Source organism: Euprymna scolopes, chromosome 11 (genome assembly GCF_053919585.1).
Source record: "Euprymna scolopes isolate OS-2025 chromosome 11, ASM5391958v1, whole genome shotgun sequence".
Taxonomy (NCBI): Eukaryota; Metazoa; Mollusca; class Cephalopoda; order Sepiida; family Sepiolidae; genus Euprymna; species Euprymna scolopes.
The window spans coordinates 38,934,724-38,952,702 of record NC_136492.1 but is presented as its reverse complement, the minus strand read 5'-3'; the positions used below and the strand labels follow the sequence as shown (position 1 = coordinate 38,952,702).

The window sequence follows — 17,979 nt, the reverse complement described above, 5'->3', positions numbered from 1 at the left end:
TGCTGGGGGGGGGTAGATCAAAGCATGGCCGGGTGTTTGGAGGTGTGTTGCTGGGGGGGGGGGGGTTGATATAAGCATGGCCGGGTGTTTGGAGGTGTGTTGCTGGGGGGGGGGTAGATCAAAGCATGGCCGGGTGTTTGGAGGTGTGTTGCTGGGGGGGCGGTAGATCAAAGCATGGCCGGGTGTTTGGAGGTGTGTTGCTGGGGGGGAGGTAGATCAAAGCATGGCCGGGTGTTTGGAGGTGTGTTGCTGGGGGGGGTAGATCAAAGCATGGCCGGGTGTTTGGAGGTGTGTTGCTGGGGGGGGGTAGATCAAAGCATGGCCGGGTGTTTGGAGGTGTGTTGCTGGGGGGGGGTAGATCAAAGCATGGCCGGGTGTTTGGAGGTGTGTTGCTGGAGGGGGGGGGTAGATCAAAGCATGGCCGGGTGTTTGGAGGTGTGTTGCTGGGGGGGGGGTAGATCAAAGCATGGCCGGGTGTTTGGAGGTGTGTTGCTGGGGGGGGAGGTAGATCAAAGCATGGCCGGGTGTTTGGAGGTGTGTTGCTGGGGGGGGGTAGATCAAAGCATGGCCGGGTGTTTGGAGGTGTGTTGCTGGGGGGGGGGGTAGATCAAAGCATGGCCGGGTGTTTGGAAGTGTAAAAGAAAAAAAAAAGTTTTAGTAAGAAGGTAGGCTTGAACCCCGAAGCCTTGACGCAAAGATGGAAACAAAAGAGAAAAAAAGACACCTAACCATCTCAACCACAAGGGGAGAGGAATTGAAAAATGTGTTAAGATAACGTTTATAAATTAAAATTGACAGGTGCAAGGAAGTTAAGTCGTGTGATGTTTGACCTTGAAACCTAACGTAAGCAATGGTTGTTCAGCAGTTAAGATTTTGTGAGGGACAACTTTTACCGAACTTTGGGGAACGAAAAGCAGCTCCCCGTTTATTAGGGGAGTGTCTTAAAATGAAAGCAACTGTCTGATACGACGGCGAGAAGCCGACATTGACAAAACGTTACATCGCTTTCTGGAGACCACTGGCCGTGGGTCAGGGAGCTGTACATTCGAATCGAGTTTCGCTTTTTTTATACCAAAACACGAAAGCAACATGCGGCGATCCAAAAATGTGGAATATTTAACGTTTCAAAGTCGGGCAAATTAAATAGACAGGCGACCCCTATTGTTAACTTGTAGATATTATGATTTAGATGTGATATAAAAAGTTTTTAAGAATGAGGAAGCCGAACGAGCAGGCCCCGGACAAAAGCCTTTTGCGGACATACACAAAAAGTGTACATACATACATACATACACACACATTTTTGTTTTTATATATATACTAGCGGGGGGGGGGTACCTGGCGATGCCCGGGTGTCTTGAGGTAAATCAAAACTCCGTGGAGGGGGGGGGGGTTAAATAATAATAAAAAAAATGTTTTGGTAGGTATGAGGATCGAACCCGTACCCTTGAGTAGGAAATTAATGTGTGAAAAAAAGAAAACGGGCAACGTTACCCATTAGGCCACTGCGACATACAACATACAAGTGTTTGAATTTATTTATTGAACTATGAAAACAGGCGTGCACAATAAAAGTTAACTCTGCTGCTTCCATTTGACCTAATTAAGAAGGTCAAATAGAAGTCACGCAGCGTTTGGGTTTGTTTACCGAAATTTGACTGTTTTTTCCCCCAACAGATGTTGGGGAGGGGAAAGCAGCTCCCAATTGTCCAGATTGAATAGCAACTGTCTGATATACAAGATTGATCAAAGCTGATTGCTTCTGGATGTTTCCCGGTGCGATTGCCAGGAACTGAGTTAGCTTTGAATTAGTTTCGCTTTTTATACGAAAAGGCCTAATCAACACGTGAAAAGCCAAAATAGCAATAATTTTGTAAAAGTCGACGTAAATAAATCTATAAGCTAAATGCGTTCCCAAATCCTAGTTATTATTATCTAGGACCTATATACACAGTTGTAAGCGATAGTAATGAACCCGGGACCGTGTGCGAGAAAAGCCTTTGCCAGACATATACAAAATGGTCACACACATTTTGCCTTTTATATATATATACTAGCGGGGCTACCCTGCGTTGCTCGGGACCGTACACATAATGAAAAAAATTGATTATTCTTATGAGAGAGGAATTTTGTATGTTTATGTATCATTTGCTATTTCGAGCAAAAGAATATTTTACCTACATAAGACGGGTATTACACTTATGAAATAATTGTATCTTACCTAGGGTAGGTAATTTACAGCATGTATATGCAAGGACAGGTAATATGCAACACATTTATCTCATCAAATCCCAAGCGATGCCAGGTATTTTGCTAATATATATTCTCACCTAATTCATTCAATCCCGGGCAACGCTGGGTGTTTTGCTAGTATATATCTCGATCTCATGAAATCCTGGGCGACGCAAGGTATTCTGTTAGTATATATTTCAATCAATCTAATTCAATCCAAGGCAGCGCCAAGTATTCTGCTAGTATATATTTGCATCTATCTCATTACATCCGAGGTGACCATGTATTCTGCTTGCATACATTTGCATGTATCTCATTGAATCCAGGGTGACTCCTGGTAATCTGTAAGTATATATGTTGACGTATCTCGTTGAATCCCATAATTCTTGGATTGTTACACATTTCCACAATTTAACCAACATTATCGCTCACCTGTCTAAAATAATAACTTTAAGACATTGTCTTGGCTGGTTTTTCATTACAAATACATCATGAAAATAACTCACATTTAATCATTTTTCATATTTTTTTGATATGTTACTAATTTACACAACCATGTCACATGATTTAACTTACATTATTGCTTCCACTCTTACTAAAATAAAAACATTGATACATAGGCTATGGTATGTTACTAATTTCTGCTATCATTTTCATGAGTAAATCCACGTTATCGCCCCCTTCTATCACTATAATAATAACTTTTAGACATTGTATGCCTGGTTATTTCATTACAAACCCACCAACAAAGTAACTCACATTATATCATTTTTCATAATTCTTGGATATGTTACTAATTTCGACGATTGTTTTTAATGAAGTAACCCAAATAATCGCCACCTCTTGCTAAAATAACTTTCATAAATTGTCTGGTATATCTACTTCATTATGAATATACCAATCAAATAACTCACATTTCATCATTTTTCATAATTTTTGGATATGTTGCTAATTTCAACCATAATTTTCATCTCCTCTTACTAAAATAATACCTTTGAGACATTTCTAAGCTGTTTATTTCATTACAAACATCAATAAAATACCTCACATTTCATTATTTTTCATAATTCTTGGATATGTTATGAATTTCGACAATTTAATGAGTGCGCACATATAATCGCCCAATTCTTATTAAAATCATAAATTTGCTACATTGACTGGGCTGTTTATTTCATTATAAACACACCAATCAAATAACTAAAACTTCATTTTTCATAATTCTTGGATGTGTTACTAATTTCGACAATAATTTTTCAAGAGTTAATCCACATTATTGCCACCTCCTATTACTAAAATAATAACTTTCAGACATTGTATGGCTGTTTTTTTTCATTACAAACACACCTATCAATTTACTCACATTTTACCAGTTTTCATTATTCTTGGATATGTTACTAATTTCGAGAATTATTGTTAATAAAGTAACCCAAATAATCGCCCCCTCATTAACCGACATGATCCCGTTCCTCTTACAAAAATAACAACTTTGATACATCTTCTAGCCTGTCTATTTCATTACGAACACACCAATCAAATAACTCACATTTAATCATTTTTCATTATTCTATGATATGTTACTAATTTCGACAATCATTGTTTAAGATTTAACCAGCATAATCGACCCCCTCTTACTAAAATAAAAACTTTCAGACAATATCTGGGCTGTTTATTTCATTATATAAACACACCAATCAAATAACTCATATTTTATCATTTTTCATAATTCTTAGATATGTTACAAATTTTGACAATCGTTTTATTTTATTTAACATTTTTCATGATTTAACCCACATAATCCCTTTTCCTCTTACTAAAATAATAACTTAGAGATATTATCTGGCTAGTTATTTTATTACAAACACACCAATCAAATAACTCACATTTCATCATTTTTCATAATTCCTGGATATTTTACTAATTTCAACAGTCATTTTTCATGATTAACCCCACATAATTTACCCCGTCCTTTTAAAGAAATAACTCTGAGGCTTTTTCTCGGCTGTTTATTTCATTATAAAAACAGAAATAACTTACATTTCATAACTTTTCATAATTCTTGGATATGTTACTTATTTCGACAATCATGTTTCATGAGTTTCCCAACATTATCGCCCACCTCTTACTCAAATAATACATTTGAGAAATTGTCTGGGCTGTCTATTTAATTACAAACATACTAATAAAATTACTCACATGTCATCATTTTTCATAATTCTTGGATATTTTACTAATTTCGATAATCAGTTTTCTTTATTTAACACTAATTATAGCCCCGTTCTTACTAAAATTATAACTTTAATGCATCATCTTGGCTTTCTATTTTATTAAGAACACACCAAACAAATAACTCAAATTTACTCATTTTTAATAATTCTTGGATATGTTACTAATTTTTACGATCATTTTTTATCATGTAACCCACTTAATTAACCCCCCTCTTACTAAAATAATAACTTTCTGACTATATATGGGCTGTTTATTTCATTATAAAGACATATAGCTTACATTAAATTGCTTTTCATATTTCTTAGATATGTTGCTAATTTCGACAATCATTTTTTTCATGATTTAACCCACATAATCCCCTTCCCCTTACTAAAATAATAACTTGGAGACATTGTCTGGCTGGGTTTTTTTTTTTTTCATTACTAAAATACTAACTTTCAGACAATATCTGGGCTGTTTATTTCATTACAAACACACCAATCAAATAACTCACAGTTCATCATTTTCCATAATTCTTGGATATGTTACTTATTTGCACAATAATTTTTCATGATTTTACGACATAATCGCCCCATCATGAAGTTACATTCAGGGGAGCTCACTCGCATATTATAACAATGAGTGTATATTTATGTAATGATATTCGACAATGAAGCTACATCCAAGGGAGATCACTTGCATATTATAATAATGATTGTATATTATTCTAATGGTATTTGACAATGAAGCTACATAAAAGGGACATCACTTAAATATTATAACAATGATTGTATATTATTCTAATGGTATTCGACAATGAAGCTACACCCAAGAGGGTCACTTATATAATATAACAATGGTTTCATATTAATCTAATGGTATTCTACAATGAAGCTACACCCAAGGGAGGTCACTTACATATTATAACAACAATTGTATATTAATCTAATGGAATTCGACAATGAAGCTAAACCCAAGGGAGGTCACTCGCACATTATGACAATAATTGTATATTTCTCTATTTGTTTTCATGATTTAACCCACATAATCCCCATTCTCTTGCTAAAATAAAAACTTTGAGATATTGATACTGGTTATTTCATGATAAACACACCAATCAAATAAATCACATTCTATCATTTTTCATAATTCTTGGATATGTTACTAATTTCGACAATCATTTTCGATGATTTAACACGCATAATCGCCCCTCTCTTACTAAAATAACAACAATGCGACATTCTAGGGTGTCTATTTCATTACAAATATGCACATCAAATAACTAACATTTCATAAGTTTTCATAATTCTTGGATATGTTATTAATTTCGACAATCATGTTTCATGAGTTAACCCACATAATCCCCTTCTTCTTACTAAAATAATACATTTGAGACATTGTCTATGCTGGTAATTTAATTACAAACACACCAATCACATAACTCACATTTCATACTTTTTCACTTTTCTTGGATATGTTACTAATTTCTACAATCATTTTTAATGATGTAACCTACATAATCGACCTCCTCTTAATAAAATATTAACTTTAAGACTATATCTGGGCTGGACAATAATTTTTCATGATTTTACGACATAATCACACCATCTTCCTATATGGGGTATTCTGTTAGGACAAATATCCACCCATCTGATCCGATCCCAGGAATTCTCCTAGGAAACATCCCACCCATGTCATCCAATTTCAGGCAATGTCGTGTATTTTGCTAGTACATATATCCACATTTCTTATACAATCCCCGGCAACGCTGGGTATTATGCTAGTACAAATATCCAGTTATGAAGCCATATCCTATGGTATTCGACAATGAGGCTACATCCAAGGGAGGCTACTTGCATATTATAACAATGATTGTATATTAATCTAATTGTATTAGAAAATGAAACTACAGCCAAGTGAGGCCACTTGCGTAATCTAATGGTAGTCGACAATGAATTTCCATCAAAGGGAGGTCACTCGCATGTTATAAACAGGATTGTATATTAATCTAATGGTATTAGACAACGAAGCTACACCCAAGGGAGGTCACTCGCATATTATAACAATGATTGTATATTATTCTAAAGGCATTCGGCAATGAAGCTACATCCAAGGGAGGTAACTTGCATACTATAACAATGATTGTATATTATTCTAATGGTATTCGACAACAAAGCTGCATTTAAGAGAGGTCACTTGCATATTATAACAATGATTGTATATCAACCTAATGATATTCGACAATAAAGCTACATCCAAGGGAGGTCACTTGCATATTATAACAATGATTCTATATTAATCTAAATGAATGGTATTTTGCTAGTATAGATATGAAGCTACACTCAAAGGAGGTCACTTACATATTATAACGATAATTGTATATTAATCTAATAATATAGTAATCGTTAGTAATGGAAATTCGGTAAATTTGTTATATATTTTGTTACTTAGGCATTACCACTTATCAAGGCCCAGAGGTCACTCGAGGATAAGTGGTAATGCCTATGTAACAAAATATATATATAACAAATTTACCGAATTTCCATTACTAACGATTACTATATTGTCCAATTGACTACTGTGCACTTTTCAACCCTTATCCTCGAGTGGCCTTTGGGCCTTGGTAAGTGGTAATGCCTATGTAACAAAAAATATATATATATAACAAATTTACTGAATTTCTATTACTAACGATTACTATATTGTCCAATTGACTACTGTGCACTTTTCAACCCTTATCCTCGAGTCGCCTCTGGGCCTTGTTAAGCGGTAATGCCTATGTAACAAAAAAATATATATATAATAAATTTACTGAATTTCCATTACTAACGATTACTATATTGTCCAATTGACTACTATGCACTTTTCAACCCTTATCCTCGATTTGCCTCTGGGCCTTGATTAGTGGTAATGCCTATTTAACAAAATATATATATATATATATATATATATATATATAACAAATTTACCGTTTTTGTTGGTTTTCAAGCGGCTTCTTCCCCCCCCCCCCTCCAGTTTAACAGAGGTAGGAGGTCACGTGGTAATAATACAAAAAAGAAAATGGCTGTTTATTTTTTAGCATAAATATAACGATCGTTTTTTTTATCGGTGAATATTTTTAAGCTGTATTTTTTTATCCCTTATCATTTTTTCTTGACATTTTTCGTTATACTCTCGTATAATTACTGTTTTTAACCAGATAATCACGTTGGAAACATTTTCATGATGTGGAAGACTATATATACCGATGTTGAATTATTCTCGCAAAATTATCGATAAGAAAAGTGTTCATTTACAGACATCGCCATTACTGAATGGTGACGTCACGTCACGTGACATGACTAAACGTTTTTCTAATTATGTATAAATATCATTAGATCAATCCATCATTACTACTTAAATACATTGGAAAAACGAAAAAATGTCACTTTTTTTGGGGGGGGCCCCCCTGCAGAAAATCGATCAGCTGACCCACTTCTGATGGTCCTTTTGGGCTAATTTTTCGATATTTGTCATCCGAAGGATGGGGCTTCAATATGATACCGACTTTGTGAAATTTGGTTCCGTCTTTCAAAAGTTTTTAGCGGACATCCAAACATACTCACACACACAAACACACATTTTGCCTTTTATATAATAGATAGATATAGAGAGAGATTAGCAGAGGGGTGGTGGCTTGTCAGGTTGTAAAATATGCTTAAATATATTTTAATGCATGCAAATTTTGTATTTATTATTACAGAGCCAATTCTCGATTGAATATTATATTGTACCTAGTATATAATTTCAAAAATTAAAAAAAAAATGATTTTGATACTATTAGCTACCATCGAAACCAAAACATTTAGTGCTCTAGATGTATTCCCTACCAATGTTACTATTGAAAGATATGTAAGAAACATCTTATATTAAATGACTTGAAGAAACGAATTTAACTTGGACATGTCCAAAAGAAATACAATTATGTCAGCAAGTTGAAATCAACATTTTGCATTTGAACTTTACAATATGTCTGTAAAAATTATTCAGCCATCAAAATAAAGATTTTACTTGTTACAAATCATCCTTCATATATGCTTACTATTTCCTGTTAATTTCAGTTTTATGTAACCAGTAGTTGAGGAGTTTACCAATTAAATATTTGCACACACACATACATGTATCTACTGTTTTATTTATATAGATAGATTGTTTGATAATTGTTGCTAGAAATGGTAACACTGGCAATTTGCTTAACTCTCTTTCAAATATATTTTAATTAGAGTAATAATATTAACTTTATTTTCTTGAAAGATTACCATTTCAGTTTTTGCTTTCGGGTATTTTGTTGATTGAGTTAATAACTTTAGTTTTGATATTGTAATAGAAGATATTATTTGCACAAGTGACCGCATCTTTGTTTGGCCTTTAGGTGACGGGATCGGTTAAGGAAGAAGAGAAACATAATTTTATAGATGGATTATTTTTAAAATAGTTACACACATGCCAGTAATTTGCATATGAGCCGATATGTTATCGATTAAAAGGAAACCTTAGTGAGAAAAAGAATGGGAGTTTGAGACAGCTGAGAGAGAGCAGAAACAGACAGAGTTATGGTTCATGTTGGAAAAATTTAGTGCTGAATTCTTACATTTTTGTGTCTGTTCGATTTTAGATGTTATTTTGTTCTTCGCATGTGAGTTTACGATCAGTTGGGACAGAGAGAGAGAAAGAAAAGACTGCTGCTACGTAAGAGAATAAGTGAACGTTTCATCATGAGAGACACAAAAACAAAACTTCATGTTGCTTGTTCTCAGCTCGAAAGACTTTATGTAACTGAAATAGGAATTAATACTCAGAAAAAAATATTGTACATTCTCCATGAATAAGTGATGGTTTAAGGACTTTTTAAATTGGAATTAAAAATGAATTATTCTTATTCCTAACTCGTCACTATTTAACATTTTTAGTTTGTTTTGTATCTTAACTGCAATGCAATCATTTTTTGTTTAACATTATTTAAGGTGAGCACAAAAACATTATAATAATTTATTTATAAACCTTTTTTTTGATTATATTTTATTTTACCATTCTCAGTTATTGAAATTAAGAATGGTAACATAAAATACTCCCCAGCATTATAAATTGGCACTAGATTTTAAAATGCTCCGAGATGAGCAAAACAAATATAAAAATTATACAAATCTTTTTTAATTGAACATAGATTATAGTGAATTAACAAAATTTGTTGTAGCTGTACAGTTTTTAACAGTTTTGCTATTAGAATATCCCTCCAACAATATCATTAAATAACTTAGAAAAATGATTTCAAAAAAACTATTTGTCAAAAGAAATATAAATGTCTACCTGGTCTGAAAGGCAAATTCCATCTTCTTCCTCACTTCAGGATTGTGAGCTTTCTTCATTATGGGAAAATAATGTGGGTATTTGAGAGTGACTTTGTGTTTTCCATCCTCTGTCTGTTTGTAAGAGGGAAACGTCGAGTTAGTGAAAATAATGTAAAGACCATTTAAAAAATGCAATGATTAGAAGTAAAAAAAAAAATTTCATAGTAATTCCATTCAGAAAATAAATTATTGTATTGAACAATTACCGCAATTACAAAGTTTCAATCTATAAACATATTGCTGTTATTTAGATTATTCAGACTACTATTCTCATCATGTCCTTACAAATGTAACCTTTGACCTTCTTTAGGTTCGTCTAGCTCAGTGGTTCTCAACCTCTATGGACCCCTTTTCCCTTCTTTTTATCTTGGTGGACCTCTTCATAACTATTGGTCATAAGACAATCTTCTATTTTTCACTAATATGAATTTTGAGATTTTAATAATCAAAGAAATATTATATAATTAAGCTTTATTTTTAAATGAAAACTAATTTAATGCAAATAAAGTATTCTACAACAGCTATAATAATTATGATAATAATGATAAGTAATAATAATAATAATAAACTAAATTAGAGTGATAATTCTTTACCACAAATATCTTGTATTACAATATTACAATGTTTCTTCCATGGTCAAGCCGATGGAGATCAGAACTCTTCAGGCAATTGAATTCACTGCAGCATTTATGTACACTGGTTAAAATTTCTGATAAACAGTTAAAGTGGAATGTGTAATAAAAAAAAAAAAAAAAAAGAGATAGGCATTTTTATTCAGTGAGATCCCTGTGGTTGATGTTGCTTGGTGAGTTTTTTTATATCTGGTTTCATCAATGTTAATGATAGTCAAAAGTCTCCTCTTTTCACAATGTCAAGTCTATTGCAAGCTTTTGATAACAGTTGCAAAACACAATTAAATCCCGATTCAACAAGATAAGATGTTAGAAAAGCAATAACGTAGAACTGTGCTTCATCCCAGAGCAAAGGGTACTTTGTAGCAACATCATTTGTCTTCCATAAATTGTATTTTCCATCTTTGAATTTTGCACGCATAATTTCATCACTTTGTAATTCAATGAGAGGCTCTTGCAAAGATATGTCTATATCAGGAACATTAACTTCGAAAGGTATTGAAACCCAAGTTGGTGTAACCATCATGAGTAGGTCACTAAACCGAGTTTGCATATCAGCATGCATATTTTCCATATATTCAGCATATAATGCAAGATCTTCATCTTGCAAAATCGCTGCTAATAGAGGCCAAACAAGGAAACTGTTCAAATGCACGACGCCTGATATTATTCATATACAACTGTAGTTTCCTCAGAAAAGCAGCAATAGCACTTTTACTAGATATCAGATCAGAATCTTTTCCTTGGAGCTGTTTATTAACTGAATTCAGTTTTTCAAATATATCTGATAAGAAAAACACATCACATTTATTTGCAAGCAGCTGTTCTCCAAGTTGTGTGTTAGCAAGAAAGGAAACAATAGAATCGCAAATGCAATGAAATGCTGAAGACAATTCCCCTTTGATAGCCATCTCACCTCTGTATGTAATACAAGCCGCTCGAACTCTTCTCCATTTTGCTTACATAATTCATGAAAAAGGCGGTCTCTGAGAGAATTTGATTTACTATGGTTAACTACTTGTATTACGACAGTAAGGGCATCATGCAGACATGCACTCATTTTATTTGCAAGTATGTGTTGACGGTGTATCATGCAGTGAATACAAAATACTTGCGAGACAGCTTTTTTTAAATGTGCAATAAAACCTTTGTATCTGCCTGCCATCGAAGGTGCACCATCAGTAGCACAAGCGATTATATTTTTGAGTGGAATGTTGTTTTCCGGGAAATAAGTAACAACTTCAGCAACAATCGTTTCACCTTTTGTGTCTTGTCACAAGACTTCTAGCAAAAAGCATTTCCTCTAAGGGCCCTTCATCACTGTTAAATCTAACATATGCTTATAAAATGGCCTCATTATCTCTTAAGTGGATTCGTCAAGTTGAAGGGCAAACTTTCACTTACAAATGGGCTATCAATTGTTTTTCTACATCCTCTGCCATTTCCTCAATGACACGGAAGAGTTGCTTAAAGGGATGGAATTAGTAATTTCACTGGCATTTTGTTTCATAACTCACGAAATTATAACAGATGCTGCTGTTTCACCAACATTATGGGGTTTTCCTGCCTTTGCTATTATTTTGCTAATTTCATATTTCATGCCAGTAAACCATCACTCCTTTTACTCACTTTCTTATTAAACACTTGAGAAAGTGTTTTTTGAACTTGGAAATCATCACAGTTTTTTAAAGTATTCTACTAGTTTATCTTTCTTTTGTGTGTGTTTCTTTTCTAGATGGATTTTTAGCTTAGAAGGTATCATGCTACCATTTGAAAGTACATCCATGCATATGAGGCACATTGGTTTCGATTCATTATGTGGTGCTGGAATAAATCAGTAAGAAAAATAGTCAATGGAGTACTGACGGTACTTCTTTTTACTTGGAATAGCCAAAATAAACATATATATACATTTATATATGCATACATACATACATGTATATATACACAGCTGATAATTATTGCAGTTCATAATATCTAACTATATATATTGCTATTCATTTTTATAAAATTTTCGACAAATAAAACATGTTTAGAAACAGAGTGCAAGGTAAATGTTTAAGGTAAACATGGTAAATAGAAATATTATAGTTAAAATAACTTGAATGATTGTAAAAAAAAAAAAAAAAAAAAAAAACTATACAAAATTATTGTAGAAATTAAATTTTTAATAAAAACTATTCTAAGTTGGTTTTCTTCATGGACCACCAAAACATTGTTGTGGACCCCCATTTTGTTATGTTTTGCTTGTGGACCCCTAGAAATATTCTGTGGACCCCGGTTGAGAACCTCTGATCTAGCTGAATATGAAATCTTATGTCAAACTTGGAAATCTATACAGAATTTTGAACTGAACCGTTTTAAAATTATTTAAGACTTAAGTTCATGCTTGACAGGCATAAATTTAAAAGTTTTAAATAATTTTTATTTTTAGTATCACTTGTAGTATTGAACCTTCAACCACCAGAAAACTGGTACTTAAAACTAATTAAAAAAAAAAAGACTAATAAGTAATATTCACATTTAGACAAGATCAGTTTTAAGACTTCAAAAATCTAAAATAGAGTTGTCTACATGGACATATGACATAACAGATAATAGTGTTGGTTATCAATCAATTCTAAGTAAATTTTATGGAGATTGAAGATTCAATCTCTATTTCAAACAATAATAACTAAGAATAATTTTAAATTAACACTTCCACCAAGTTATGACTGAAAGAATGAGGACAATTTATTCCTGAATTAAATGAAAGGTTCAGTTTGAAATTCTGTACATGTTCCAGAGAGTGAGATGAAGATTCTTTCAAATAATTCAACTAATCAATCTGTACTTCAAAAATTCTGAAACAAAATATGTAAACAAACAAAAACGATTATCTAGGCCTGAATTATAAAATAATTTCCAAACACTTTTTATTTTTAAGATAAAAAAGAATTTACTCCTCTTACATGCTGGAAAGATGAGTTGTCACTTATTTTGTCAAAAGTAAATGAAGATTTGAAAAACAAAAATGTGGACAACTGTTAAACAACACAACATATTCCATTCATATATAACAATATTGGTAAGATTGGTGCGAAAAATGAAATTAGGTTTATGATCCATCTTCAAATTAGCATCATTAAACATTTCAATTTATAGTTTAAGATCAGTGATTGCTACTACAATGTTAATTTAGATAAAGTAAACACACAAGATAAGCAAAAACAAGGCAGCTTACTTTCTCAAGAGAATTCAGAAAAGATTCAGGCATTCCCACTACAAAACAAAAATTAAAATTCAGAACAATACAACATTGAGAAGAAACTATTCAATCAAAATAAAATTATTTTATATAGGAAATTAAAAATGATTAAAAAGCTCAGTTGATAATTATAAGATTAATTTTATGTAGATAAAAATTAATCTAATTTTTCTATACTGTTTGATTTTGATTATCTAACCAGATTTTTAGAAATTCTCTCTGGAAGATTTTCACTATGTGTATAGATATCAATGGAGACAAAGTATCTTTTTTTTTGCCAGATGTCACAACAGTAGTACATCGTAGGATATATTGGGCTTTTATGCAGCTAAAGCAGTAGAATGATCCAACCATTTTTCCAGTGATCTTGGTAACAGATTTGAAGTTTTCCATTTCAGATCAGAAGTAAAGGTCAGTCCCAGAAACTTATCAAGGAAATGTATTCCCTCAGAATGAGAGCCATTCTTTTCAATTGAGACAAAGTGGTTATCAGAACATTGGCTGTGAAAAGAGAAAATCTTGGTTTTGAATGTGTTAAAAATAACCAGCCACATTTTTCCCATTGCATTAAGGTTGGAAGAGAGAGAATCAGAAAGATCTTAGTTATTGCTGCTCTTTGAAATGTTGCCATTGATGGTTGGGTAAGCTGCATAAATGTTGACAAATGATCTTAGAATGTGATCTGGGAGAGAATTAATGAAGATGATGAGAACAGTGTTGGGCCTAAAATGGATCCTTTAGGCATGCTACACAGTGGGCTGGCAAGTAGACATATGGATTTTTAGCAACTTCCTAAAATCATTGTGAATAGCTCAGAGTCTGAGGTTGCAAAAAATGGGCTCATTTGTCTTCTAACGTCAATTATTTTTCAAGATATGGCTGTTTGAAGTTCGCAAATTTCGATTTTTTGCGAAATTGCAATTACAGTGATTTTACCAAGGAGTAAATGTGGAAGAATTGCTCAAAATTTTTTCCAGAAACCCCTAAATATGTCCTATAAGTCCCTTAGATAATACAAGATTCACTAAATTTACTTCATTATAAAAAATGGAACATACGAACAAGTTTTTGACTTATTTTTTTCAACAAAATTTACCATAAAAATGAGCACTTTTTCCATAAAAAAAAGCTCCAAATTTGCCCCTGGCCGGTATATTTTGATGAAAGATTGCAAAAAAGCCCTGAGATAGAATTTCTCATGCTTCACAAATAAGAATCTAGACATAGAAAGCTATCATAATTCAATTCAGTGAAAAAATTTGCTCTCGGGAACCATTTTAAACGAATGTCTGTAAATCCGTTTGGTCATTTTGCCACTCTCGTAGATGGTAGATGTAACCTTCAATAAAATGTGTCTGTCTGGGATGAACTCATTGCATAGGATAGAGTATCCCACTTCAACAACCTCTTTGTTTTGAAGGTATTTGTTCTTCAGACCGAAGGCAAACATTTGGGGCTTTTTTTATGGAAAAAGTGCTCATTTTATGGTAAATTTTGTTGAAAAAATCTAAAAAAAAAACAAAAAAACGAGTCAAAATTCTAACATATTGAAAAGATTTGAACTTGCCCATTTTTCTGTAATTTCGGACAACCCACAATGACCATTTAAACCATAAATCCAGATAATTCTTGTCATTGTTACTCAAATTTCATCGTCCAGACCACTTTTTCTATGTTTTTTTAGGGTGCAGGATCCAAATCTCGCATCAGAAAACTATGCCACTACAATGGAAAATCCTGATTTTGACCCTTTTTTAAGCTATTTTCAGTTAAATATTGGCCATAAACCAGAAATTGTTTTGGATTTTTTCAAAGTTTATCTATTATAATTGAATATTTCCATTTTTCAATATCTCCCATTTTCTTTTCGATACACAATCATAATGAATGACATGACAAACATTGCTCTATTGAGATTTTTAAGAACTTCCAGCTATCTCGATTTGATAAAGAGCCAGACTTCGATGAAATTGTGAAACAGGTCTCATCCAAGCTAGAGGTCCCACCTAGATATAAACTTCTATCTAACATCAAAGTTGTCTTCAAAGACTTTCAGCAGCAACAAAACAAGACTTGTTCAGTGCTTAGTTCATCCAGATCACTTGATGAGAAGGTAGAGCTCCAACGTCACACCTATATACCAAAGGCAAAGCGTCCTCTGGAGGAAGTCAGTAACCGTCAACAACCCCGATGACTGAGCGACTATATGGATTCAACCAAAGCTGCTGCTCAAGCACAGAACATTTCCCCCACTAAAATGTTTGCCTTCGGTCTGAAGAACAAATATCTTCAAAACAAAGAGGTTGCTGAAGTGGGATACTCTATCCTATGCAATGAGTCCATCTCAGACTGACACATTTCATTGAAGGCTGCATCTGCCATCTACGAGAGTGGCAAAATGACCAAATGGATTTACACAGACATTCGTTTACTGAAAGATGCTGAAGCTGATGTTCTTCCATCGTACAATAAACTGTTGAAATTTAAGAAAGAGTGGAGGCCAACAGTACAAAAAACTTGCAACTCCGTACAGTGGTGTGAAATGCCATTGCCTCGAGGGCAACTTACGTCTGCCCAATTGTTTGCATCACTTCAGTCACCCGCATTCCACAACCTCAATGAGATCCAACGGAAAACTGCTCACCCAAGGAATCGATAGTTGTGAATTAAGAGCCAAGACTGATGAACTGGTACTGCACCTGGCTGTCATTTTAACCATTATTAACTAAGATAGAAAAGTGAAAATTGATGACTTCAAAGAATTTTGTCACTCTACATAGCTCAGAGTCTGAGGTTGAAAAAAATGGTCTCATTTGTCTTCTAACGTCACACCTATATGTTGGTTCAATTCCATGGATTTATATCACTGCAAGTGCTTATCTTGTTTTAGGGCACAGTGCTGAGTTAATTATAGAAAATGGCAACCTTAGTCTGCTCAACTATACAGAATCTGTTATTGAGGTAAATAGTTCCTATGTCAGTATTGAATTAAACAAGTCTTGAAAGACAAACCAATTGGACAATTTATCAGATTGTATTAACAGACTCTGGGACAAGAGTGATCCCATTGTTATGAAGACAAGAGAACGTTTAAACTGCAGACATTGCAAGTCACAGAATTAGAAGTTGTGAGCAGCTTAAAACCGCAATTCATGGTTGCAACAGTGAATATAAAGTGAGAAAGGATTTCCAGATATTTTATAGTTAGAAATCTTCCTAATACCAAACCCTATCAAATTTGATTGAAATGTTAAGAATTATTGCTCTAGAAATTAAGGATAAATGGATCAATGATCCTGTGCTATTACATTTGGCACAGCTGTTGATTTTGCAAGATGAAAACCATATGTAATTGAGTAGGTTGTTTTTGTGGAAGTGATTTACAACTTCTCTATTACGAATTCAAGCAACTTATTTTTCAGAGTTTTAATTGGCTGTTAGTCAATGAGTGGATTACCTGTTAAGAAAATTTTTGCTTGAAATAAGCTATATTTACATATGCAGTATTGAAGCTGTCTATGCTGGTAAGAATCAATTAGATTCCAATGTCTCGATTGTTTTGAAATTTTGCAAGAGTAGCTACATTTAAATAATTTGTAAACTAATGCTATTGGGCTCAAATTTTTACATGCAATATTTGAAGGTTATTACTTTATAAAAATGTAAATTTTTTTTATTAGTAGCTTCACTTATATGTTAGGCCCGAGAATTAATGATATCATGATGAGGTGATATAAATTACAAAAATGTAAAACTTACTTTTTTTCTGATATTTTCTGATATTGGAAATCAGATTTAAGAAAACCGTAACTCTGATATCAAAGAAGTAGAATTAGACAATTTATATGCAATATCAGCTTCAATGATGTAGAATTTTCACTTTATTTTAAAGCAAAATATTTTACTTACCTAACTCTTCTGTTGTCAGTTCAATGACAGGATTGTATTCATTGATGTTTTTACTGAATTCTATGCACAATTCACTAATTCTTTTCTTTATTTCCTTAACTTTATCTTGAATTTCCTTAGATAGGTGTAAACCTAGAAGTTAATGAAAAATATAAACATGAACAAAACACAATAGTGTAGATTTAACAAATGGCACAGAAATAGACATTTTGAAATAAATTTATATATCTATAATATAAAGCTGAATGTCTGTCTGTGTGTCTGGTCATGAATAGGCTCCTATATCGTTGACTATTATAGAAAACTGATCACATATAATGATAGATGTATCGAGACACAGGAATGGGTATGTTTGATCTGGCATAAT

At 33.1% G+C, this 17,979-nt stretch overlaps 2 protein-coding genes across 2 annotated transcripts in view; one reads left to right on the top strand and one right to left on the bottom strand.

The window, feature by feature from the left end:
- LOC145287841 (histone deacetylase 3-like) overlaps positions 1–17,979 on the top strand; it is a 653,483-nt gene that overhangs the window by 176,374 nt on the left and 459,130 nt on the right. The window lies entirely within an intron of this gene.
- The window catches only part of LOC145287838 (thimet oligopeptidase-like), a gene marked incomplete in the record, with an annotated part of 187,935 nt that overhangs the window by 126,627 nt on the left and 43,329 nt on the right, over positions 1–17,979 (bottom strand). Inside the window, 3 exon segments of the mRNA XM_080135711.1 lie at positions 9,784–9,896; positions 13,680–13,717; positions 17,613–17,744. Coding sequence (XP_079991837.1) covers positions 9,784–9,896; positions 13,680–13,717; positions 17,613–17,744 — 283 coding nt within the window.